The following is a 27,523-nucleotide window of genomic DNA, read 5'->3' on the forward strand; positions in this document are numbered from 1 at the left end:
TAATCTTCCGAAGAAAAAAAAACAAATGTAGCATAAAAATAATGAAGTAAAATTCTTCAATAAATAGAATTTCTCAGTAGGCAATGATATGTAAAACCCGAGTCTTTTTTGTGAAATATTAATAAATGTACTCTCATTCTTCAAAAAATTAGAAAGTAAAAATTGTACGCAATTACATCGCCGCTTACATTGCCTCTTTGCAAGTCAACAGGCTTCTATATAAACTTTCAAACCTTACTTAAAGACGAAGACATAGTCATTCGTTTTATAATCAATAACATTACTTTATTAATATTATAAAACAAAGAAGAGATCAGTAACAAATTTTATCATAAGGAATAACATTTATTCAAACGCTTCCCGGAAGCCACAGAATAAGTTTACAAGATGTGGAAAAATTCTCGTGTCTCAAAAAGGAAGTCGAAATGAAACACTCTGAAGATTACGCCACGCAAGAGAATTCAAATTTATTTACACGACAATAACATGAGCAATACTGGTGTGCATCGATGACAAATCAGATTCAAATGATGTAAAGTGGATCGAACGGAGTGGATGCGACGTGACCCAGAACGATGGCCGGCTGTTCATGGGAGGCCAATTTCGCGGCTTGGTGGCCAAGTCTCTCGTTGATGTGTGCCGCCGCGTGTTCCGCTTTGGCGAGGGCCACTTCCGGCGTGTCGACGACACGTCCATCCAGTCCGATCGGTGCGCCGGGGACCAGTTTCGTCGCTACTACCGGTTGCACCAGCTCCGACCCGCCAAGCACGGTTGTCACGCTGCCTGGAGCGGCATAAGTGATCACGTGCTGATCAGCTGACTTGACGGCTTCCTGGGCCAGATTGATCTTCTCGTTGATGTGAGCGGCCGCGTGTTCGGCCTTGGCCAGCGCCACTTCCGGGGTGTCCACCACTCGGCCGTCCAGGCCGATCGGAGCACCGGGCACCAACTTGGCGTAAATCAGTGGCGAACCGACGGCGCAAGCCAAAACGGCGGAGAGAACGATCTGAGAAGGACAGAAGTGTACATTGTTTGCTTGAGGTTTTGCATAATTTGAGAGACTGGAAACATGTATTTCTTAAATATTGAAAAATAAAACTTAAATCTAGTAAGATACACTCGGCAGGTTTCTGTATTCTTTTGTTCTCTTGCGTATCTCTCCTCAAGAAAGTCTATATATAAATAAATAAATTTCGAGAAGATCAAAAGATTAATTGCATCATGGATTTCTTGAATAAGAAATGAAATTCATTCCACGTGAATATCTTATAGAAGAATTTTTTAGAAGTCTATGCAATCTATGATTAAACAAAGATTTAACATTATCCCGTTATGCTTCTCCTTTGATTTTACCGTACAAGCAATCAGGTGAAATCAATTTAAAACAATACGTACATCACGGTACATGGTCGACGTAATATTTTTGATTAATCAGATTATGCAGATCTCCTATTTTCGGAATCCTTTTAGATACTCACAAAGACCTTCATGTTGTCGAACGAAATCGCTTAGCTCCTTAGCGCTGCTGAGGATCAGTACTCGCCAAGGTACTCGGATTATGTGTCGTGCACCATCCTGTCCACCACGCTTTATATACCCCGTGAGAAAAAAAGACTTCATCGGCGCCGAACAGCGCGCTACCAGGATATGTCCATCGCACATATAAATTCCAATCCAATAAGTGCCAAATAAAAGAGCCGACATATCTGACATTGACGCCCGTCGTCTTGCTCCCGTTCATGTAATCACGAATCGTATCACCTCCGTCAGTCGCCTAAATTGGTCCCGCGACTAGACCGATCGGACCTGCGTAAAAGCGACCCAAGAGCGATTCGTCGCGTTCACTTTTTCAACGTCGCCAATTCTTCGATGATTTTTTTGTATGTCCTCAGCTTAATCAGCAAACTTGTGATGCAATACTTAAAAGTCTTTGTTCCTCGGAGGGTTGCATACGTTCATGGTCTATAACATGGCTTTTTGTCAAAAAGAAATGTCCTCTATTTTAGTCTTGCGTGTATATACTATAAAGTACACCATTAAGCGCATTTAAAAATGTCTTGAAACTCTTCAGATAAGTTTATACCATTATATGCAACTTTAGGAATAAACAATTAAAATTCCTATTTTAAATGCATTCTTAAAATTATCAAAATTGCGTGTCAAAGTCATAGCTGTTTAATTAGCTCACAAAATTGTAACAAATTAATGTACGTCATCAAGAGAAGTGCGTTCTTTGAAATCTGTATACGTTACATCAATCAAAAAATTCTCAAGCATGCAACACGTGATGACAGATCGTGGAATCTGTTTCCAGCGATTTAATTAGGGATTAAGTAATCCCGTCATCAGGCCGACAGAGCCAGGCATTCTTGCTTAATCGAGCAAAAACAACAATAAGCCCACTCTAGTGCCGATTACGCGATCGATGCAGCCTTCAACGTCGACGGCGCAACCTTGTAGATCACGGCCGATCCAGTGGAGAAATGGAAACGGGATCGTCTTCCCGATCTCGTAAGAAAGAAAATCCCTCTCCTGTTTCATCCCGCGTTCGCTCTCCCTGCCGCGTCCCTCCTCGCCGCTTCTCCTCGTTCGCCGTAAGCTCTCGCTTTACAGACAGGCTTACCTTGCCCGGCGAAACGGAAGCAGCCAACCGCACGTGAGCTTTTCACCAGGCGAGATCCCTCCCTCGATAGCCCTATCGATTGTCCTATTACATGATCTAGGAGGATCTAAGGTGGACTATAAAGGCAGCCGCATTGCCGACCACGATCGCGCCAGTGTGCATCGAGTGCATCTCGCGACCAATTCCTCAGCTCGTCGTCGATCGTCCATTCGCGTGGAATCAAAACCATTCGATATACGACTTATCGAGTGCTGCGACGGAACAATACCGCAAATACCGCGAGATGAAGCGCTTCGTGGTCATACTCGTGCTCGGTCTGACCAGCGTGGCTTCGGCCAAGCCTGCTTTCCTGCCCGTACCGTTAACGTACGCGGCGTCCATAACGCCCGGGACGCAGATCATTACCAACAGCGGAACGCCGGACAGTCGACCGGAAGTGGCGGTCACAGGGACGCGACAAGCGGCTGCGCGCATCGACGAGAGGGCGAACCTAGCGGCCGCGCGATCGCCACGGAGACAACAGTCTTTGCATGACGATGCGCCGAGGGTCTCAACATCTCCAGCACCCCTCGGTGTCGACGGCAGGGTTGTGGACACACCGGAAGTCGCGGTCGCCAAGGCGGCGCACGCAGCCGCGCACGCAAACGAGCGGCTGAAGCTTGCGCGCGAGGCTGCGAGGTCCGGTGCGTCCGATTCGTCGGAAATCGCCGACCGCGCGGACGTCGGAGCCACGCCGGAAGCGACGATCGGTCCGGACGGCAGGATTCTTGACACGCCGGAAGTCGCAGCAGCCCGGACCGCCCACGAGAAGATCAACTTGGCGAACGAGATCGCGAGGACCAGCGATACTCTTGCGCGTCTTGCGGATGGCGCCGTGGTACCCTTGGTGCTCGGCAACGGCGTTGTCGCCGCCCTGGTACCCGTCGGCGTCGACGGCAGGCCCCTGGATGCGCCGGAAGTTGCTGTGCACGACAATCGGAATTTGAACAACGTGAAATCTGTCGATGCCCTGGCGGTCGCTGGTCCGGCTCTTGCTTATGGCAGATTGGTTTACTGAAGAAGGATCCGTCGACACTCGAAGAGGATGTGGACACTGCGACATATCTTAATGTCTACATGCTGATGTCTGACCTGAGTTGACTTACTATTACGTTGGATATACTTGCATTTCAACTAAATAATAAACTGCTATTATCCCACGGATAAACTCATATATCCCTTAGGGATATATCTCTTGCATCTCTTATAAAATTTATCTCTGAGGTATTTTACTCGATATAATATTATATATATGCATATTAATAAAACTGTTTCCTAAAAAATTAAAAATTACTGGTTTCTGTAAATTTTCTATAAAGGACATAATGTGTTAATATTTTGTCATCGGTATGATAGAAGCAGACGTTATATATTCCTTGTTTGTAAAACGATAATTTTCAATGGAAATCATTATATATGCATTCTATATATGTATCCTAAATGTATAAAAATAAATATCATGTAAATCAAATTAATATATAGCAAAAAACTTTAATTTACATTATTCCAATATAGTCCTTCATTTTGCATTTTTATATTTGCCCCAAACCATTCGCGGACTCGTCTCAAGACGCAAATGCACAAGATGACAATAAAGTTTTCCATATCTCACCGCAGTCTCCATGAGAACCCTTACAGGCTTGATGACAAGCCAGTCGCGAGATTCCAATTTCGCACCCCTAAGCGGTCGATCGTCGCGTGCGCCAGCGAACGACTCTCATGATCGAGAGACGTTCCACGCGGGTACACGATCGAGGTAATCGGGCGATAAATTAACATTCATAAAATCCATGACGTCCACCTCCTCGTCGGTGTGGCACCCCTCGCGATAACGATTGCAATCGCCGTATCACGCCGCGGCGGCGCAATATTATCGCGACCTTGACGATCGACGTATTCGGGCATGATGAGGCGGATCCCGGCCTCCATAGAAAAAAGCTCCGGCCCTTGCTGGACAGCAAGCACCACGAAGCCGGATTCCGATGACCGCGACCTCGGCGACACTCGCGTGACCAGTTTTCGCGGCGGTGGTCTTCGGCGACGTCGGCGACTTCGCAAATTTGCGAAGGAAGAGGAAGAGAAGCGGACACCGCAGGGCGTGGTTGCACGCCACTGGCACTGCATATATAAAGTGTCCTGGCTTTGCGTCGAATCGAAGATACCCGTGTCTTCGATACGATCGCCATGAAGAGCGCAACCGTAAGTGCTGATCCTACGTAGGATACCTCGCGTAGGACGATCGTGACTCTAAAACTTGTCGATATCACATCAGAACACTTCGCTTCGTGGTATTACGTGGGTTGCACGTACCTACGCTAGAATCGTTTTCGCTGTCTGGGAAGACACGATCGATATATCGTGGAGATTTACTCTAGCCGTGCAAGTTTCACTTTATCTATATAAAAAGTTCCACTTGAGAAGAGTTACCGCACCAAGTGGAATTTCGTACCTAATATTTCGTACAGATAGATCTGTTATAATTATAAAAATATTACATAATTATAAAATTATAATTAAATAAAAACTGAATTTTTTTTAAAAGCAGACACTCGAGTCTTGAGACGCGACTGATTCCCTATGAAACACAGATAAAACGCGGTTGTGGCTTGGCGTCGTTCTCGAAACGAACCGCTGGCGTCTGTAATATCATCCGCGGATATTCTAATCCGTAATTCTAAACGTCTAAGATCGCCCGCAAGCCTGACAAATCGCACAAGCCACCATTGCAAATCGTGCATATCGTAAGCTGACCGAAGTGCGTTTTCAGCTTTTGCTCGTCCTTTGTCTGATCGCTACCGGCCTTGCCAGGCCGCCGGTGTTCCTCAGCTATCAGGACAGCCTGGGTCAATACAGTTTCGGCTACAGCGCGCCGGGATCGGCCAGGTCAGAGGTCAGGACGTCCGACGGCGCGACCAGAGGTACTTACAGCTACGTCGACGAAACCGGCGTCATCCAGACCGCACAGTACGTCGCCGGTGTAAATGGCTTCCGAGTGACTGCCACAAATCTACCACAGGCGCCACTTCCGGTCCAGGATACACCGGAAGTGATGGCTGCCCGCGTCGCGCATCTCCAGGCTCTGGAAATGGCAACGAGGAGAGACGAACAGGCACACAGTCACGGAGAACATCGAGAGAATGCGCAGGAAAGGAAGATCGAAGGAAACCAAGATGACGGGAATCTCGATAAGACACAGGAACAACCGGAAGCTAAATCCGCGCAGGATCTGCTGAAAGCGGAGCAACAGGACAGTGAAGTGGACAATACGGGGAACCTTGAACCGCAAAAGGAAAATGATGAAACTCTGCAAGCGATTGCTACCAAAAGCGGCGTCGACAAGAAAAGCGAAAAGAATTTGCAGGGCATCCGCATTGTGAGTATACATCTTTTACGATAAACTTGCGTAAAAATAATTAATGATATAATGATTAATATCAGTTCGTAACTTTGATTTTTCCTTTGATAACATTATGATATCGTAACGTACATTATTTACAATCAAACATTTCAGAAGTATTTTAAAAGTTTGTTTTTTTTTCTGCGTATTTTGTAGATTCTGCGTAAGTTATAAAGATTCTTAAGTAAAACTTCTAATGGAAAGTTTAGTCCTTAAATTTTGTAAATTCTTGGACATTATGGATGGAATATTAATAGAATATTCGAGCTACTAGCATTTCGATATTTTGCGAATATTTTCGTGCCAAAATTCCTCAACGGCATCTTCAAAACACCAGCAGGAATCCAGCGGAAGGGCGACGCAGGAAATTATCGTCGGCGCAAACATCCCAGCGATCCCATTAATTTCCTCTCACGTGCTGTTACCTCAGGCACTGGGCCAACACGCGGTGCCGGTATTTCGGATCTCCCATGGAAACCATGAGATCGAACCTTCTGCCATTCCGGAGTCATCGATCGCCCAAGGTTGCTACGATTGTAACTCGTTTACCCTTCACTCTCCTTCTTCCACTTCGATTACATTAGATATTAAATCGCCGCGGGTTATTTTTAACAACTACATTCGAGCTTTCGCAATCGCGCGGTATGGTGTCCTATAACGGCTGTACGTGGCGTCTCGCCGTGTGCAGCCATTCAAATTATTCTGTGATTATACCTTAAAAACAAAGAATTCAACGTACAAAACAATGACGTCTGATCTGGGTTTTTAATCGGGATTTTTAAACTTATTTTTTCATCGAGTAATATGTTATTAAAAGATTGCACGATATAATATTTCATTATCGTTCGTTCGTTCGCGTTCGTCGATCGCCTCTTCCGCCATTCTTCGAAGGCCATCGTATTTCCGGGACCAAAGACCGTCTGAGGTCACCCCTCTCGGATCACGACCGGTTCATAAACTCGTTTGTTAGTACCGCGGATCGCTTTTGCAACAATCACGTTAAATTGCATGGGTAAATTATAAAAAGTAACACTCGAAATGAGATACGAGTTATATATCGCTGCATATACAATCGTCGCATTTTCCGCAGGTGCTTCCGGTGTGATCACCCCAGCGGCAACCACCCTGCAGAGCGGAGGAACGTCGATTGAGGGGGCAACCACGCCAATAAAGACAGGACCACAGACGCAACGCGCAAATGTACAAGCTCAAATTGCCAATACTGTAATTGCACCGCTGAGCGTAATTCCGCTGAGTTCCGCGCATTCGAGTTTCATTAGATACGTATCGCCGGCATCTCTTCACTACGTCACGTACAACGTTCTGTGAATGCGAAATGTATCCGGGAACGTGTAGCTCGATACCATACGCGACCATGCACGTGGAACAAATAAAAGATCGGACGATCTGAAATAATCAGACTGCACTGATATCCCCTTTGCGTGTGTTTGTCAAGATATTTTTATTCTTCTTTACAAAATAATGCAGGATGCTGTCGGACAATACAACGGAGTAATAGTACGCGTAATCGATACTAAGGATAAGGATAATCAAAATCAGCATCGTCGTCGCCATCACCACCATCGCCGCCATCGCCACCATCGTCGCGCTTGTTACGCTAGTGGAAACACATTGGTACTTATCGGCGTAAAATGTTATAGTATTAAATAGAAAAGGGATATTAAAGAAACAAAAGATCGCAGCTTCTTCCTCGTAATGGAATTGATAATTAATGTAATGCTTAATTATAAAATTATCAATTACGTAACTGCGCCGTGTAACAGCTGCTCTGCACAAAAGGACGTTAATGATCGATTAAGGCAAATCACGTTTTCAATATTTTAATTACATTTAGGAGATTTTGGACGAGACAATTTACAGGCTCGAAAAATACCTTGTCTCAAAAGTTTACTCAGTTTCACCTGTTTCTGAGGAGATTCTCGAATTCTCAGAATTAATCCAAGAAATTAATTAAAGCAGCTGGAGATCCGAACGCAAGAAATCAACGCAACTGCTCCGCTGGAGACATGCTCGCTTCTTTGAATTTCGAGACGTTAGACAATAATGTCAATCGGAAAAGTTACACGAACTACGGTTTATTGGCCCGATTTATATTCCTAGATATTCCTGTGCGCCGGGAGGGGCTGCATAATATAATTACAAGATGTAAGCTCGAGGAACCGCGGCCTGCGTGAATAAATTCGTTACCACGGCAGAAGGAATCTCGACGACTGCAGGCGCATCCGGAATTAATTACAGCTGATAGATCGATGTTGCAACTATATCCGCTTCTCGCGCGCACGTCGAAGCGAGAATACTGAAATTGCGCTCGTCGTGATAGTGGCATAATCGCACTCGCAATCGATGCGGTAATCTGGACAACGGAAACAGGCAGTAATGTGATATGGCTGTCGGTACGATTCACGTTCACCGCTCTCGTTAATAATCATGATAATGGCAATTATGTGTATACAATAATGACGTAATAATACAAAAATAATAATACAAACTAATAAAATTATATTAATAGCGACGCGCGTTTGTGTTGGGGGAAGAGTTGTAACGACGTAAATTGGTATCTGTACCTCTGCACGCCTCGCCGTTGCCATTTTTCTATACATAACATTCTCTCTTTTACATATATATATTTATATATATATATAAATCTAAATTTTAATATATGTATTTATAATGTTCATATTTATATATAACACACTTGTTCTAGACGTCAAACGCATTGACTTCGAAGCTCGGCTGATCGATACCCTCCGATCCTCGTCGCGCATACCCTTCTGTTTTTTTTTGCTTTTTTAATTTACTTATCTGCATTACATCACCTGCTCGGTTGCCTCCTACTCTCTTCCCTCCTCCGATATGCATGCACTATGCTGCTAGCAGTGATAGATAATGTATCAGTTGCAGCAATGTACGGAACGTTATTATTATATTCGGCTAACATTACGCGAATGTCTCGAATATATTTAAATTAGGAGATATATATATATATATATTCCTCTCAAAGTATCCATTTATATCTGGCGAATACACATTTGTACCTATAAACGTTGCTTGCTGCAATATTCTCAGCCGCGCCGAACATCCGTAAGCCTTAAAATCGCGCAGGTCAATAAAATCTGCAATTAAAATCGTTCGAGAAATGCCCTGAAAAGCTACTCTTATTAATCTCCCGCGCGGTTTTAAGGGGATCTCACGTTCCATCCCTTACGTCTACACGAGCTAAATTATATCAGAACATACACGAAAACAAGATATAGAATTTATATATAAGCACAAACTACCACGAACGCGACTCATCACGATGTTCGCCGTTACTGCACGCAGCAACAACCAGAATACTTTTGCAAAAGATAAAATATTATCGCTTAACGTGCATGAGCAATATCGCAACAATATCTCAATATCCTTTCCTCCGTGAGCCTTTTGTTCGTGTGACACAATCTTCACGTCCAATCGTCTCTGCCATCGCTCAATCATCTAAATCTATATCGACTCCGCTGCCCTTAGCTGACAAATGCTTGGCGACACTTCGTGGTAGCGAAAATAGTCTCGAGAAGAGATTACCTGTCGATCTTCTCTTCTTCAGGAGCGCCGCTAGGATCGCAAAATAAATTGTCTGAACGAGCGATTTCGAAAAGGCAGGGAACTTTGTTCGATTAATCAGTCGACGATTAAACTTCAATAAAATCAATAAAACTTATTCGCGGTAAATCCTTCGAAAATGCACTGCGACAGCAGTCGTGCAGCATCTGCTGCGTCGGAAATGTTACATGCCAAGAGGACCATTTACGTGAGTTTTCACAGCTTTACATCTCTCGCTAATGTCAGTTTATCCTGAGAATCGGACGCACCACGTTCACCGGCATCGTCTGTTTGCTTTTGATCGCGGTGCCTTCGATCGCAATGCCTTACTCTATTTAACGTGTGGATGGTCTTCTCTGATAAATATTAACGAAAAAGCAGATGATCGGACGACGTAATTTCCCGGATCTCGCAAGGGCACCGGCGATTTACGCGAGAAAAGACGCTTCGACGGAGCCTTTATCCGCATGCCCGTGGTGCAGTATCACTGTACGGCCTTATAAAAATTTTGTGATTTGATTTATGATTTGTGAATCTTCGTGATTCCTTAATTTGAAAATTTCATTAATAATGCTCTTCCTATGGTTCCCCCGAATGGAAAAAAGCGACGCGCAACGCGGCCCATCGAATATTGATAAATTTTCCTCTCTTTCTCTTTTGTTTGTCTCTCTATTATATTTCTTTTGCTAAATCTCGCGAAATTACTGCTGACTTACCTGACGACGATAAAATTTTAGTACTTAATGCTCTCTTTCTCTCTACGTAGTTCGCTATTGTTTATTTCCTCTTCGCGCTTGTTATATACGAGTATAATTGTATACCTGTATGTGTATGTGGTACGTGTATACGTGTGTATGTACCTAGGGGTGTCCACATCGCTGCATACGCGTGTGAGTGTAATTAACACGGGTGATCTCGCTGTGACTTAATTATAACGCATCGACGATTTCGATTGATTATGGTCGAATGGCGTGCACGTTCTGTGGCACGCTAATTACGAACAATTGACTTCGTGCTTGTCTCTAAAAAGACTTTTAATCATTCTATAGGCGATGAGCTCTCCTTTTCTTTTTCTTTGCATTCTCTCCCTCTCTCTCTCTCTCGTTCTCACACTCTTCTCTGAATTGTCATTAATCCTCGCGCCCTTTAACGTACTTTCGCTGAATTCCTCGTCGTCATTCGCACGGTACATTCTCGCCGAAAGGAATTGTTGAAAGGTGAATCATTATCACTGCACGGTGAAACAAAAAAGATACACGTGGTTTACTCGGCAACAAGTTAGACGGACGAGAAGAATTTACAAGAGATATCACATCAAGAAAAGTTAATCGAATCTAAAGAGATAATATCGATAATATATAAGTTATCTGTTGTAAAGACAGATTAAGAAAGCAATTAACTTGTTGCAAACAAACTTCGTACGTTTTTTAATACTGTTCCATATGAGTGTAAATTCCTTTAATACTGATAATAATACTTTGACGGTTAAAAAAAGGATGATTAAAGCATTAAGCGAATGGAAATCATTGGATGTTAGAAAAGTGACAGAAAGACTTATTAATGTTAATAAACTTGTGCATCATGAATATTAGTACAATTCGAATTAACCGCAATTTAATTTAATAATAATTAATATTTTCTCTGGAAAAAATAATAAAATGTTTTAATTAACTGTCCCACCGCAAAGGAATGACATCTTTGATTTTCCCATCGCACGGAACACAAAGAAAACTAATCGTACTTATATTTATACATTAAGCTATATGTTGGTTCGACTAATCATTAGTTGAACCACTACTCTTTCTCTCCCTCTCTTTCTCTATTAATTTCGGGAACACTCAAGTACAGGGACATATATACATACTATGAATACCTCGTGAGCGTGCTATGTACTATGATCTAAGTTATCTAATGTAGCGATCAATGCTTCCTCATTGCGAATATCAACGTCAATCTAAATGTTGACTACACCGCCGAGAGACGGTCGATCTCCTCACAAATTTCTCGACCAAGTTTGTTCTCTACGGTGCGAATACGTTCGCTCTACTCGTCCCCATCTGTGGATAAAGCGCATAATCTGAATGTCCGTTCGTCTACGCTTAACTACGCGAAGCCTTCGCGATGGCTCGGCCACCGCACACACAACGATATATATTTTAACGGGCAATTAACTGATTAATTGATTAGACCGATCGTCGTATCATTTTAGTGAACATTGACGAGCCTCATCGTCCAAAGTAATTTAAATCACGACCGGAAGTGCATTGACGGACGTTGACCTCGTACGCATTCGACCTCTAAAATGCATTCGGTTTAAACGTACTGTTCTGCTTTGCGAGCGTGTGTGCATGTGTGTCTGTGGACGTATGTCTCGCGTGTGTCTATAACACAATGATGTACACAGGAGGCGTCATGCAGGAGAAAGACTTCGTCCAGAAGTTGGAAATCACAGCGACACCGATTGCATGTCGTTCTTGATTCGACGCTAAGCATGGTGTTCAATAATGTTTCTTTCAAAATAAATTTTCACGGTAAAGACTGATTGTGAGAGAGAGAGTTGATTCTCATGCATAGCAACGTCATAATCGAGCCAATAGCGACATAATAGTGCCTTAGTAAGTGTCCACGTGCCGGGAAGATTAGCTTCCAGTGATAACAGAGTGACAATAGTAGTAGTAGTAATAGAGTAGAATTATAGTAATAGCGGTATAGTAGTAGTATAGTAATAGTAGTTAGTAGTAGGCCGTTCGAAGTAGATGGCGAGGGGGAAGACGACGACAGGCAGTAGCATAGCGATAGTTCGACGATCAGTTCGAGCTGGAAGAAGAGTCATCGGGGAGAGAGGAACTGAAATAGATCTAAAAGAGATAAATAAAATTCAATAAGTAGATTAATAGACTCAGCCAACTCGAATAATAGCCATTATTCGAGACAATCGAGTCCACGCCAAATTTACTTTACTCATCGAAAATAGAACGCGACCTCTGAAAACGTAGAAGCATTATTCAATCAAAACGAAACATCAAACGGAAAATTTCATCTTTGATTGAAATTGTTGAAATTATTCATTGAAAATCAATTGAAAATTATTGTCACATTATTGCTCTAAGATCTCAATGAGAATCGCGATTGCAAACATCACAGCGCAACGTGAGGTGCCTCCCTCGTAACGGGCTACGTGAAAGAAAAGAACGCATTACGTCGAGAAAGTCTTAGATGGTAGAAGAGGATAGGGTATAGTACATATATATATACATTGAGATATAAGAGTGTATATATATAGCATGTATATAGTATACAGACAGATGTAGAACTACATAGATATACGGAACGCTAGAGGTACAAGTAGAACATGATATATGGAATACGAAATTATAGAGTGCCACTAGACTTAGTTATGCAGCTACGGTTGTCGACAATACAAAACGTTAGTACGGTAATGGTCAAGCTCGTCAGAGACAAACACGACATCCATCCGACGGCGCAGCTTCCTAAATCTGCACATCTCTCGTGTTTGATATTCGGTCAAGTTCAATGCGTATTAAATACATTTATTTACATCAACGATATATTCTGCAACGATGCGTGGAAACAATCTCTTTGTCGAGCGAGACTTCAACATTCGTCCAGTTCGTCTTCCAAGCCCGTTCAACAGTTGTTTTAATTAATAATTAAGAAAACCGTTAGTAATAATCGCTAGTCGGAATATTGATACTTTTCTTCGGTTTTGATATCACGAGCAAAGAACGGCTTACTTCCTTATATCGTTCGCCGATACCTATTTCAGAAGGACGTGGATGGACCTCGAGAGTGATCTCTGGCGCATCGGAAGGTGTGTGTACATATATATAATATAATATATATATATATATACCTCGGCAAAATTTTTGTGCCACCGGAACAAAATAATCGCACGGCTTCCGATCGCGCTCGCAATCTCGACTCGATCGGTCGATCGCGGCGGAGAGACATTACCAACGCATGTTTTTATATATATATTAAATTATCTGTGGATCGAGACTCGATCCGCTCTCTCAAATACCACATAGACGCCTCAATTTGCTTCCGTTCTCTTTTTGTCTCTCTCTCTCTTTTCCTTCGTCGCTTCGTTTCGCGCATCCTCTTCCTCGATTCTAAAAAGGTAATGACGTTGATCCCATAGAATACAATGTTTTAAACATCTAGGCACAATTCCTAATGATTGTTTTGGGCGAGCTTGTGCGCAAGAAAATCATCCCTCACTTCCGAACGGCGGAACTCCATTTCCCGATCTTCGGACGCATCGGAGAGATCTTGTTCACTTTTTAACGTAGCATGGTAGTATTTTTTCACAAAACTAGCTTCTTAAATGAAATATATGAATATTAGTTTAGCTGCTAGAGTTATGCAGAAGCTATGTTAATAATATACATATAGGTGATTTTATTTTACAAGATGATTTTAAAAAATGTTAACGTACTTCTAAAGTATTATTGTAAATATGCTTCTTGCAATTTTGCAAAATTGCTTTAGATCTGCAGTTAACAATTAATTTTGCGGTCTTCGCGCTTTTATTTCCTGATAATTTTTTCTGATAAGGCCTTTATCCGACGCGTCGAAAGATACGAAACACACCGAGTTCGATTACCCTTTCTTCCTGCGTAGATCATAAGAATCGCTGTGCGCGCGCGCGCGCGCGCACGTGTGGATCACGACTGTCTAGATCCGTCCGGTTTCGATCCACATCGGCGCGATTTTCTCGATCGAATTAATTAAAAGAAAAGAAAAATAATATCAGGTTGATCGAAAAGTCCATGCGGATTTGTTTAGTGGCATTCAAAGAGAATACTTTGCATTAAGAATTAATACAAAGTTTCTCTCTCGAAGTTCGCTAAAAAAATCCTCACGGACTTTTCGATTAATCCAATATGAAATGAAACGGAAAGGGTCGTGAGCGGGAGGTGTGAGGATCGCACGTTAAAGGGCGACATAAAGTTCCTCCGCATACATCGCGTTCTTTGGGAATAAAAAATAGATCGCATTCGGAATGAATTGATACGCAGCGTCCTTAGGTCGTCCCCTGAGAATCGCGCGACATGGAAAATAGCTCGGGGAGAAATTTTCGGAGGGATTGGTAGATCGGGTAGCCGGAGACACAGAAAGAACACAAAAAACGGGTAGGTTTATTTTTTTTCTTCTTTCAATCGTTTTCTTGACAAATCGGATTAATTATATGTATACGTTACTTTCGTCCTGCTCGCTCGCGCGAAGTCTTTTTATTCTCGCTTCGACACTCGGTGATATCGGGGTCGGGAATTCGATGGAAGAAATAAACGTATCGGGGAGTGGCGGAATGAATGATGAAGGATGGGGAAATGACAGAGAAACATGGTACAGAGATTCGCAAAACACCAAGTATAAGGTCAAAATGTGTAGCAGGGGGATGCAGAGGAAACACGTGGTAATTCGATTAAAGGTCGCTTTGTTAAAACGAGATAAAATAAAGAACAGGCAAGGACATACAATTACTTACGAGCCGCAAACGCATTGACGGTTATAGTAAGAGCAAACATTGGTCGGAGCGGCAACAGTAGCACTCATAAGTAGTAGTACAGTAATACAATAGTAGAGTAATATAGTAATGATAAGAATAGAAGTAGTATAAAGCATACGATGTATATATATGTATATATTTATAATAATAATATATGTAGAGAGAGAGAGAGTATGTGAGAAAGATTAAGAGAAATAGAAGTATGTAGATGATGAAGAGAGAGAGAGATAAAGACAGAGAGAGAAAGAGAGAGAGACAAAGAGAGAAAGTAAATATAGTATAGTATAGTTATGAAATAGAAGCTAAACGTAGAGACTTGCGATCCGCATTGCTACTGATCTCGAATAATGTAGAAATCTAAAATATGTTACATTTTTTCCTTACTTTTTTATAATTCCATTTTTCGCAATTTAGTTGAGAATACGCTGATAATTTGAAATTGATGCAAGCAATGCGGTCCGTTCTGATTTTCTAATAGAAGAAGAAAAGATATGAAACAAAAAGAGTAACAGTGTGTTGATAGTAGAAAGTAGTGAATAGTGAATAATAGTAAGAGTAGTAATAGTAGCAGAGTAGTAGCAGGTGATAATGATAGATGAGAATAGTGAACGGAGTGGCACCGCCAGTAAAAAGTTTAGGAGAACTAAAATTAGGGTGATTACGCAAAGAATACATGAACTAAAAGACGTGTTGCTTTAGCGAGAAAAGAGTGGCCTCTCTCTCGGCACATAATTAAGCGCGTCGTTAATGCTAAGATTAAAAAAAGGAAAAGAATTTATTAAACGTAAGAATAAGGCAATTACAATAAGAGTAGACAATTAATAATAATTAGCGCTTATAAAGATAATGATCGCAGTGGCGAAAATAATAATAGCAACCGGCGATGATTAAAAAGTACAAAAGTAAGATTAAAAGTAAAAGAGGCGGGAGTAACGCAAAAAAAAGAAACGATAATGTCAGCGGGAAGAAGTGAACGATGATAATACCGATAACATCAAAGTGAGGAACGGGATATTCGTAAGATGCTGACACAGACAGACCTGGAAGATATCATACAAATGTACAAGCAAAATTCTCGTACTTGTGATATGTACAAATTCCCTTACAACATTTCCTGAGGTACTTTTCTACACGTGCACGTGAAACGTAAAGGAACTCTTTCCGCGCGATGAGATTCGACAAATCACAAGAATTTCTGCAAAGTTACCTTCGCCTAATACGCATTACGAAAATAATAAAAATAAGATAATAAATCACGCATGCAATTTTCCGTTAAATCCGCGCAAAATGTTATCATTCGAATTCCAATAATAAAATCAAACATTTCGCGACAAAACGTACAATTTTCGATGCAAGCTGGCCATAAAGTATAAAATTCGAGAAAAAGAATTCAAGATACAGAATTTGCATTTAGTTGAGTTATGCGAGGCGTCATTCATTGAAAACGTTCATCGATCATTTAGGAGGAGACCGAACGATAAAGGCATCTCCAGATCTGTCGATAGAAAATAAAAAATATTTCTCATAAAAGGGGGTCCAAGAGTCGAGCTATAAAAAGGTCGTGGGCGATATTGTTAATAATATCGCGTCGGCGTATACCGTACGTATTCATTTTTGTGTAAGCGTGTCGCGCCAAGAAGGCACGTGGAAGATCGTCAATCGTATGTCTTCGCGTGTCATGTGTGTCGATGTGTGGTATGTGTGTGATAAATGTGACATGTGTGGACGTGCGCGTGTCTCGCGTAAATGCTGATCGATAATAGAAAAATCGACCTGTCGATCGTGCCGACGAGATCCAAAAAGAAATTTCCTCTCTCCTTCATTTTACTTGTCCTCCTTTCTCCGCGTTACAATTGTCCCTGAATAATTCTCTTCTTTTTTCCTAATTCTCTCCTGCCACGCACTCGCATCACGAATCGCATCGCGGTGCAAGCGCGACGAACAGAGGGATCGCTCGCGATGTCCGTCTTCTCTACCCGATAGATTAATCCCTAATCGAACTTACTAAGAAAGAGCTTAACTGTAAAACGCCCGCTCTGACAATGGTTCCCCATTAGTTTTCTCACGAAAAGAAAATTCTCTGTTTTGCCGGAGACGAGCTGATTGTGACTTGCAACGCAATTCCTGGCCCATGATTGGTTTTCTCTCTCACATGTATCTTCTTTGTTTTTAAGATCTATCAGTTTCAGAGCGCGCCTCGCCGATGATCGAAGTCCTGATGACACGATTCCGCAAGCACATCATTTGCAAGAGAGAGAAAGAGAGAGCATCCAGAGTATGGATGTTCTTTTTCTTTTCAAACATTTAAAAAATATCTCTCAAGCAGGAAATCATTTTTCAACGAGAGTGATGCGCGGAATTGTGACATCAGACATCGATTGCAACGGAGAACGACGACTGCGAAACTGTGAAGGAAAGGAGGAAAGTAGACGCAGAAAATCAAGGATTTTCCTGGGCACGGAATTTGGAAAATGTGAGAGTTAAAAGGCGCAGCTGACACGATAGATTTGGAAGTTTCTGCGAAAATATAAACGGCAAGATTGCTGATAAAGCTAGAGTGCTAATATCGAAGAAACAGTAAATTTCGTGTATGTACAACCTGAGATTTTTCGTGAAATCTCCGAACGCTGAGAGAAACACGAAATATCAAAAATGCTACTTCAACTTCCTAACAAATTCATCAAACGAAATATTTTTTAAATATCCGTGCGAACAATTTCTCGTCTCGATTAAAAGAACCAATTAGAGAGCCAACACACGCATACACACACAGTGGAGTTAAAGTATCGGTTACGAGATAAAAGAAAGTTTATCGCGCACACACGCATGATACTCTCGGAGTATACAAATTATCCAATAATTATGCAACAATCATAATTTTGTTTTACACGAGAAACATCGACTTATTTGTCGATCTAGACACTTTCAGACAAACAAGTCGCGGCAACGGCGACTTATCAGAGACGAATCCATGATTTTTAGGTCCATTTTTTTATTTACACTTCTGATTTCTGAAAGCTCGCGAATTCGCGCTAGTAGTCCGCCAGCTCGGTGGAGGGTCCCTTGGGAAAAGAAGGTCCGATGATCGGGGCAGAAGGAAAAACCTCGTTGTAAGAATAAGGAGTCAGGGGGAAAGAGGGGGACACGAAGAAAGGGGTTCGGTGCGTGGCAGCTTATCACGGCTCAGAGATTTCCGTCGTCAATTGTCGATACAGAGAGTCGAGTGATTGTCATTTAACTATACACATTACTTAGTCTGGAGGCTTAACTAGAAAGAAGCTACTACACGACTCTAAGACGCTACTAACGTTTTATCTCGCTAATATTTCTCGTCACAGTGCGGGGGTTGCGCTTCCTCCCGCCTATTCTTCCCTTCACTTCTCATCATCTCATGCTTCTCATCGGCGTAACGATTACTGGCTTAATTAATTTCTACGACGCTCGTCGACCTATAAACGTATTAGCGTTTCACTCGCGATTTAGCTGTTGCTCGCGCGAAATGCGAATGTGCCGTCTATCGAGAAGAAACAAGCATTCTCTACACCCTCGATCGCGAAAAAAATCTCCTTCTCTATGCTTCTTTCTACTGTGATCTCGTAAATTAGGCTCCGTTGAATTATACGGTGCTCTATGCTCGTACTCTTCCCTCGCGATACTCGGCTACATAGGCGTGATGATAGCGACAGCGGTACACTCTACTTAAACGATTGATAGTGGCTCCAATATCGAGACCCCTCTCTCTCTCTCTTCGTTGCTCCCTTTTAAAGCGGAAGTCCGCCGAGGACTCGTCGTGCGGGACTCGAGGGCCGGTCGAGCAGCTCTCCTTCTCGCTCTCGCGAAAATCACGAAGCGAATCTCATCGATCGTTCGCGCGTTGCAGAGAGAGGAGCGTTCGCCCACAGTCCGTCCCACCCTCCCGACTGCATCGTGAGTGTTCGCACCCTCAGGATCTAAACTAGCGTAATTCTCGTGGAAGTAAGAGCAGGCAAGAAAATCGCGGTGTCATTCAGTCAACAGGCACACCAACGAATAATCCGCGCATCCGTGCTCGTCGGGACGCTAAGGAAGAAATCTCGCGTCTGTTTCCCTTCATCCGCGCACCCTAATCGAAGGGTCGAGGTAACGACCGAATAAATCGCCGGAGAAAATAGACGTTCAAGTAATAAACACGATTTAAGCATCGCTTTCTTGAACGTAATTCTAAGAAGCCCAATTTGGTATTTGATGACTCGAAAAGTTAATAAGTATTCAGCCCGAAAAGGGTTTTTTAATGATCCATGCGACTTTACTGATGCTTTTTCTTGTGTTTTAGTCTTTAGAGTCTTTCAAACTGTGTTACTTAATAATACGATTGTTCCGACATTACAGCACATTGATATTCGGACTACAGTCGCTACTGCGATCCTTAAATTCGCGCGTTAGATGCCCGTTTAACGCTTCTTTTACTGTCCATCTCAAAGATTTTCGTCACCGTCCGCACTCTGGAGACCCTGTGTGTCTTTTAAACGCTTTTTCCCCCTTCGCGATAAACTAATGTATACTTATTTTTAATTTCGAGCTGCGCTCCTCTCCACGTGTCTGTGTCTGTGTCTGTGTACGTGTACTCTGTGTGCCCGTGAGGTGTTTTCTTGCTGCCAGCCGCCCGTACCGTGTAACATGCACAAACCGTTCCCCGAATCTTGGAAAAAGCAGCCGATTGCACGACGACGATGGATGACGATCGATATCGTCGATAGAGAAGCGACTCGCGAGGAACCTCGAGATCCTCGTGACCGTCGTGGCCCACTTCCGCCGCGCAACCGACCGCCTCTTCGCCTAATCTCAGCATCCTAACTCTAGAACACGGAAAAAATTTGATATGAGAACGTCGGACGGGGAGTCGATCCGCAATCGACGTTAAAATCGACGGATCGATGCGCCGAACGTCTCGACGTCTCTTTCGCGTCCATTTACTTTTTTTTAGACTTGTTCCTTCCCCGGTATATACGAACGACGACGCCTAAGGCCCCGATTAGGCAAGCGGATCGTATCCTGAATTTCAACGATATTACCTACGATAGCACAGATACATAGCTCATTTAAAATTCGTCATATACATATATATCTCACGTCTCCACCTGATCGTTGCGTACGTGTAAGTGTATATGCACGTGTGTGAGTGGGTGGGTGTGTGCGTCTCTTTGCGTGATCTCCGTCGTTCACGCTTAGTGTACTTGAACCCCGTCGCGCAATTATACAATATATTCATATAGATTAATCTTCTCTCTTCTAATTTATGCGATAATCCGTAACGTTAATAATCCTATGTGTAAGATCTTATCCCTTATTAATAAAATATAGATTATCGGGATGCAGCCGCTGCGCATTTTGGACACACCTGTTACAATGCGATATATCAAATATATAGTAGATAAAGTCGTGCGAGTTTGTGTAGAGTTGTTTGTGTGTGTGTGTGTGTGTCTCCGCGTCTGTCCATGCGTGTGTACGTATGTGGATGTATATGGGTACAATCTTGCTCTATGTTAACATACATAGTTTTAAGTATACCCTCTGTGTATGCATGTGTATGTGAGTGTGTGAATTTGGTATAGGTGTAGGCTAAGCTCTACTGCGTGGCTCCCTATCAGACCCCGAATTTCCTTGGTCCGAGTGCGATATTTCACCGCATTGCCGTGTCGCCGATTTCCACGCCCGCGTCTTCCGGAATCAACGTACCGAGCGATCGACCGAGTCAGATCGGGACCATCCGGATGTCTCGCAATCAAGTGCAAATCATACGCAATCATAGAAAGCTATACTCGTCAGCATAAAAGTTTTCTGAAAGAGCAATAAAGACAATCAATTTCTTTTCATTTTTACAGATATTGCGGACACTCTTCGTATCGATTCCAGCGTAGTCTCGCCTGAAACTCTGCCGGAAACCGCCGTGCTCTTCACGTGGAGACAAACGCGATCCCTACCGATTCCAACCGGTCGATTCCTCGCGCTTTCCACGAGTCTGGGGAAATTTCGGAGTCTGAATAATCTACGACACCATGTAGCGAGTGCTGGCTACTCCAACCCTCACCTCGGCCCCCCTCAACCCAGCTAGTGATATAGTCGATTTATCCGTCTACAGGGTGCCTCCTTTTGTTGTTGCTGTTCTTCTTCTTTTCTGTCTATCACGGTGAGGACCGCCCGTGCGGAAAAGGAGGAAGGCCGATCTAAACGTGTGTCGTACGGCGACGGCGGGTTGAACAAACAGAAAAATTGTGCGATTTAACGTCGGGCACCCTGTAGATACCTATAGCCCGTACAACTTTCCCGTTTCCGGTACAACGTTTCTACTAGTAATAGTCCCTTACGAAAGAACGACTCGCGCCGTTCGCGAAACGAGTTACTTTGGCAATAACTTCGGGGGAATCCCTCTCGCACGCGATTCCCCCTTGCGAGCAAAAGAGCTGATTGTCACCAGTAGTGTGGTGCGATATCGTTTTTTGTTGAAGGAAAAAGGATTTGCGAACGACGGTAGGCCGTCGTGCTGTAAGTGATCCCGACGAAAGAAAAGAACGCTGGACGTACATGTGCACGTGCATCGTACTGTGTCTCACACATATATGTATATGCATGTGTGTGTGCGCGCGTGTATGGTGGATTTGAGTGTGCGGACGCGTGACTTGCACGCGCCGAAAAGGAATGTGCTGAGAAACGGCCAGCAGAGTGACAAAATGTAATTGGTAATCTTGCGCGAACGGTGGGTGCTCGACGTTGCGATTCGCGATAAACGATATGAAAACTCGAAGTAGAGTAGTAGCACTCTATGCGACTGCTGTTCAGGTACGCTTTAGACGATATCGTGCCGGAAGTTAGAATTGTACGGAAGCTCCCGCGATACGCGAGCGCGAAAACACCAGCGCACGGGCGCAATACGCGGAAGAGTCGCTGCAATTTGCGAGTACAGAGAGACGAATCGGGATGAAACGGACAAAATCAAGATCCGCGCGTGAAACCGAGAACGCCTTTAGATTTCTTTAGATTCCGGATCGTTAAAAACGCCAGAGAGAGCCAATTGTTACGGCAAGGCACCGTGAAAACACGCATCGCGCGCTGGAGTCCGCGTGTACTTAATTGTGTGTTCGGGTGATCGTGTGTGGACGCGTTTCCGCGCGTGATCATTACTTACGGTGCACGTAGAGTCTCGTGAATATACCTCTCGCGTGAGCGCAACGTGAGGCGTTGCAGTCTGAGGTGTGCAGACGGAGCAACTTCGTCTTCGAAGAATGTACAAATGCAGTAGTCGCGGTAGTAGGTAACGCGGTGAACCAGATATCGGAAAAAGGAAAAAAGATACACGCAAGATCGTAGATGATAAAGACTGGCCCCTTCGCTCATGCCGGCTACTCGCTACGTCTCTAAACAACTAGCTGATTGGTCAGTACTCGATCAGCGGGACGCCGATCCGTCCCGGGGATCCGTCAAGTACGAGGTGATCGTCGTCGATACGCTGCACTGGGAACCCCGGGAATCGACGTTCGCACGATCGGACAAGGATGCCCCGTTCGCACGGTTCACCAAGAGAGATCCCGGTCTACAGAGTTTTAACGGCTAGCCTACTTTGGCACAAACAACACATACCCGGGCCGGCATTCGCCTTTGTTTCACATTTTCGTCACTTCCCTGCCTCGAATGGTTGCTGCGCGGTACGAAAAACTTCTTCCCATCCCTCTGCAGAATTTATAGCCCATCGAAATCGCGCATTGTTACTCCGTTTTCTTCTTCTTCTTTCTCTCGCACTCGCGCAATTGCATTCTTTCGTGTACACACGCACGCTCTCTCTTTCTCTCTCTCTCTTCCGTTCGCTCAATTACGCCTTCGCACAGCAGTCTCCTTACAACGCGCGCTCTTTCGCTTTCCCCTCTCCCTATTTGTCTCTATACGATCAGTTATGTTATATCAGTAAAATTTAATTGACTCCAACAGAACGTCAATCAGACAGAAACCCGTAGGTCTTGCTGGGGCGCGCGCGGTCCTGCGGACTCATCGTCGAGTCTTGACCCTTCTCCCCCGATTGAAACTTGGTCTCGCGCGGCTTTTCGGCGATCACGTCTCAAGCTCCTCAAGAATCGTCCCGATTTTCGCGGCTTACTTAAGGATTTCCCGTCAGATTCACGATTCTACGATTGTAACTTGTTACTTTGCTTCTTTCTCTCGTGTCTATGTATGCTATGTCGCTTCTTCGTGCAAGCAAGAGTGCGATAACTCTTGAATCGTCTCTCGCACACGCCCGGTATTCGCTCGAGACATTCGCTTGCTTTAACTGCGCGGCGTCGTAAAACCTCTCTCGCGATCGTCGACTATCGAAGGAATGCTTTGACATCAGGAACTCTCAGTGGGGGTAGTAGGATCGGGCCGCGCCGCGCGATGGATCCCTATCCTTCGTTCAGAGAGGGAGGAAGTAACGCGCACCCCTTCCGTTCGCACGGATATCGTATCCATCATCGCGAATCATCCTCAAGGCAGTACTCGAGCAGTACTCGCCGATCCGCCTCGCACGGTACGCACACTCCGCGCGCGCTCCGCACGTTGCAAATCTTTTAATTAGCGATATGTTCAACGGTTCACTCCTTCCTCTCCTAGTCAATTATTTTTCTAGTCGCTTACTATACGATTAAGATCCTAACACATGCCTAAGCATCTACTCTAACTAAGAAATTTGCGTATTCGCTTGTATCTATGCGCCTGTATGTCTGTATGTCTGTACGTGTGTATGTATGCGCGTATATATAAATCAGAGGGCGGTCGATACATTTATCTCGCGCGCGGTGCGTGCGCGATTACGTGTATGCACGTGTGTGTTTTGTGTGTGTAGACGTGTATGTATAACTGCATAACCGTACGGTCTCGTAAAGACGCGGATACGTGTGTGCGGGTGCGATAATACTTATTCACTGAACTGAAACGTACAAATTATAAAAATGCCACCTGCGACGACCGTACGACAACGCGCGCAGTCGCGCCACGTGGTCCTCACGAATGGAGGATTCATCTCGACCGGTCGAAGCGGTCGGGCCCACGCTCGACCCCTTTCTAAAGAGAGAAGCGCTCGACTGTGTCGGACACTTGTCGAAAATACTGGAGGTACCTCCGAGGAACACGTCCTCGGAGAAGCATAAACGTGGGTCGAGCGGGCCAGACACACTCGCAGTCGAGTCCCCCCGAATAGAGTAGCTCTCAGCACGCAACGAACGACTTTGATAATTGCATCGGTTCCGCCTTACGAACGGATCGCGACCTTCCGTCGAAACGCCATGGAAACGTCATCCGCGAGAACGAATCCAAATGCGAGAAAGAAACTTTCAAGGCCGTTTGATCTGATCTGAATTTAGTCGCATCGTTTTTGTCTCTTTTTCTTTCTCCCTTCGGATTCGTTCGTTTCTTCTCAAGCGCCGCTCAAATTCCGTAACGTAAGATCAACAAGGACGATAAGTTCGTCGGCGGAATGATAGTTCCTCACGAAAGCATGGAAAGGGTCCCGTGACATTGGCCGTTTTTCTTGCTTAGACGCACGATTAATGCAAACACGCCGTTCCCGTCATACTTCTCGATGCATAGCATTGTCGATCGTATTGTCTGCTCGAACGGAACGGAAGCCACGAAGTACGCTCGATCGCGCGTTTTCTTGGTCGTCAGAAGAATGAAGATTGTCTCGCGGGAAACGCTGCTGGTTCACTCGGATCTCGGCTGCCGCGTTGCGTGTGATCGTACGACGAGCATGACCGGGACGATTGTCGGGCGCGATCATCCTTGCGCACCATCCTTTCCATGTTGGTTGGTTGGTTCGCTCGCTCGCTCGTCGAACGAGCACGTCGACGACGGAGACGTTCTGCTTCCGAACTGATATCACGGGCGCCGAGACGGTCGCCCTTGTGTCCACGCAACTTTGAAAAATCCTTAACCGTAATCAGTGTAGATCGGTCGGTACGACCCGATCGGGCCGCACGCGATCGTGAATTTTACACGTACAATAATATATCTTATCTTCCCTAGCGTAAACTCTGTACAAGAGTCGAGGACTGTATGTCGAACTGTGCCGTTTCCTCGCTCCCGTCTACATCCTAATCTCTCTTTCCTCTCTTAGGCATGCTTTCTCTACGTAACGCTGCCTGACTGCCAGGCTCTTCGTCTCATTTGCCTCTCTCTCTCTGTGTGTGTGTACCTTTCTTCGCGCGACGGTCCTGGCTTTCATGAGAATGATCAATCGATCGCGCGTGCACGCGTCCTCTTTCTCTCTCCTTCGTCGTCTTGTCTCGTTAAAAATGTCACCTATCGCCTCACTTGGCTTCTACAATTATGAAATCTCGCACTGAATTGTGCTCGAAAGCCAGCACCGAAACTATCTTCGAGAAAGCCGTCGCGAATTCATCTCTTCGTCATTTCCACAGCTTTCGCGCTTGCAGCCCTGGTACATCTCGTAACACCCTAGCAACCCTCGAATCGACAGAATCGACCGGAAATACCGCCGTAAAGTTCGCGCCGTAAAGATGTCCCAACAAGGGCAAGGCCTCGAAAGCATCCTAAGCTCGCTCGGACGAGGTAAGCTCTTGTCCACGTGTGTTGCTTTTGCTGAAGTCTGAGTGCGCGATGCAGTCCCGTATGGGTTTCGCATACCATACGGCTGACCAACAGCAGCCTCGCAACTCTCGCAGAATCGGACGAGCACCTATGCGAATCCAACTGCAGGAGGGCCATCAGTCGTAGACCGAAGCGGGTGACCAAAGGGGGACTAGGGCGTAGGGCTGGTACCACTGCTGCTCGTGCGGTGGCGATTCTTGTTAGATGTTGCTTTTGGAGAATGACACTCTGAGGTGGTTGGACTCGCTGAGCTGGTAGTTGTGCATTTTCTGTAAAAGAGAAAAAGACGGAATTTGCTTCAATTCTCAACCCATCAAGAAATCGGCCTGAGGAACATCGAAGCTGGAATTGACGTTCTGCTAATAGATTCTACTTTGAAAGATAAAAGGGAAACTAAAAATTTCTCTTCTGCTTGCCTTACTTTTCGAGGGTATCTTCAATAAATGAAAGCGCCTTAGGGAGACTCGATGTACGTCTTCTTTTTTAGAACGAAGCGCTCAGTGCCGCGAAGAGTTTTATTTTCCGTCGTGGGAAATTAGGATTATCGCCTTCCTCCCTTGCGGGAGTAACGAGTTAATTGCGAAAGCTACTTACGATCAGCGCAGCCACGGCGTCGTCCATGTTGGGCATCTGTATGAGAGCCATCTTCCTGTCCTTTGGGAAGAACTTGAAGGCTTTCACGGTGAAGCCGTTCTTGGTGAAAGCATCCTTGATCTCTTCCTCAGCTACCGTAGCCCTGAAGGAGTAAATTAAACGTCGTTAAGCCGCGGGGAAGAAAATGCAGCGTGAATACCGGATCTTCCCGATCGTCGTCGACGTCGGATTACTTACGGAATGTTTGATAAATGCAGAGTCGCACTCGGCGGATAGATGTTCTGATAATTCTTTGAGCCGGGCTTCTTAAATCGGTGTAGGGTGCTATTAGTGTAATCTTTCGTCAGGCCCGCATCTGGCTGGCCCTCCTTTGGCAACTGGACCGTTTGATGTTTACTCAGCATCACTTTGATTTGCTTTCCAAACACTCTTAATTTGTCCATGTGGGTCAGAGCTATCGGATTAATTAAACGAACGATACCAATTATATAAACACTCTTACTCTCATATTTTTCGATGTAACTGCGGTTTCATCACAACGTAGGATAAAATCGTGCGATATAAAATTAAATCCTCTTATTTTCAACAGAGCGGAGAGATATCTCTTTATATACAATATATGAAGTTTATATCCTTTGTGAATTTACGTGAAGAATCATCTCACAAATTTAATTTACGAATAAATTATTTATATAATAATTTCAAATTACTTGCATATTACACTTGATAAAGTGCACTCACCTAAAAGCGCCTGATGTGGTTCGGCCATCTGTATTAGTGCCGAGTCTTTTTTGTTGTAGAGGATCTTCACACGCTGTACATCCCCGTAAACGCCTACATGCACAATATGCAAATTTCTCTTTAGTAAACTCGAGTGATAGTGGTAATTATGTATTCTTTTATAAAGATGCGTCTAAGGATTGTCGAAGATGAACGGGAACAATATTCGGTCGATCGAGATCGGGGTACGATCGGATCTAAGATTCGAGACATGCAAGAAGCGAGCGATTCGGCTGGAAATATTTCTTCTAGAGAATGAACATTTTAGCTGAATAATTTTAATATTGATTTTATCACTAATATCCCAACTTCTTATTTTTTTAAATACGCAAATATATAATAGATA

General features: G+C 44.1%; 4 protein-coding genes across 28 annotated transcripts in view; 2 read left to right on the forward strand and 2 right to left on the reverse strand.

Annotated features, from left to right (window-relative positions):
• Positions 1 to 330: 330 nt before the first annotated feature.
• On the reverse strand, positions 331 to 1,588 carry LOC109610747 (cuticle protein 18.7-like). Its single transcript, XM_020030483.2, has 2 exons — positions 1,479 to 1,588; positions 331 to 1,006 (listed from the first exon to the last, which is right to left on the reverse strand). Exons 1-2 carry the CDS (start codon positions 1,488 to 1,490, stop codon positions 524 to 526), a joined length of 495 nt encoding a protein of 164 aa, XP_019886042.1. The 5' UTR covers positions 1,491 to 1,588; the 3' UTR covers positions 331 to 523.
• A 148-nt stretch (positions 1,589 to 1,736) lies between these two features.
• Positions 1,737 to 4,124, forward strand: LOC105275612 (cuticle protein 18.7). Its single transcript, XM_011332563.2, has one exon. It carries the CDS (start codon positions 2,907 to 2,909, stop codon positions 3,678 to 3,680), a length of 774 nt encoding a protein of 257 aa, XP_011330865.2. The 5' UTR covers positions 1,737 to 2,906; the 3' UTR covers positions 3,681 to 4,124.
• A 69-nt stretch (positions 4,125 to 4,193) lies between these two features.
• LOC105275608 lies at positions 4,194 to 10,382 on the forward strand. 2 transcript variants are annotated; one of them, XM_011332555.3, is made up of 4 exons: positions 4,194 to 4,861; positions 5,430 to 6,035; positions 6,400 to 6,583; positions 7,150 to 10,382. In XM_011332555.3, exons 1-4 carry the CDS (start codon positions 4,847 to 4,849, stop codon positions 7,386 to 7,388), a joined length of 1,044 nt encoding a protein of 347 aa, XP_011330857.2. In that variant the 5' UTR covers positions 4,194 to 4,846; the 3' UTR covers positions 7,389 to 10,382. The 2 variants fall into 2 exon arrangements, with proteins under 2 accessions (XP_011330857.2, XP_011330856.2); XM_011332554.3 differs by having other exon boundaries at positions 4,195 to 4,861; positions 6,397 to 6,583.
• Positions 10,383 to 14,799: 4,417 nt separating this feature from the next.
• LOC105275603 (polypyrimidine tract-binding protein 1) overlaps positions 14,800 to 27,523 on the reverse strand; it is a 350,912-nt gene continuing 338,188 nt past the window's right edge. For all 24 annotated transcript variants that reach the window (XM_026971636.1, XM_026971645.1, XM_026971644.1 and 21 more), the window contains 4 exons: positions 27,139 to 27,231; positions 26,635 to 26,851; positions 26,398 to 26,539; positions 14,800 to 26,072 (listed from right to left, as the gene is read on the reverse strand). In XM_026971636.1, the coding sequence (XP_026827437.1) occupies positions 26,004 to 26,072; positions 26,398 to 26,539; positions 26,635 to 26,851; positions 27,139 to 27,231 (521 nt within the window). In that variant the 3' untranslated portion in view covers positions 14,800 to 26,003. The remainder of the gene's footprint in view (positions 26,073 to 26,397; positions 26,540 to 26,634; positions 26,852 to 27,138; positions 27,232 to 27,523) is intronic.

This window comes from Ooceraea biroi, chromosome 8 (assembly GCF_003672135.1).
Source record: "Ooceraea biroi isolate clonal line C1 chromosome 8, Obir_v5.4, whole genome shotgun sequence".
In the NCBI taxonomy this organism is placed as follows: domain Eukaryota; kingdom Metazoa; phylum Arthropoda; class Insecta; order Hymenoptera; family Formicidae; genus Ooceraea; species Ooceraea biroi.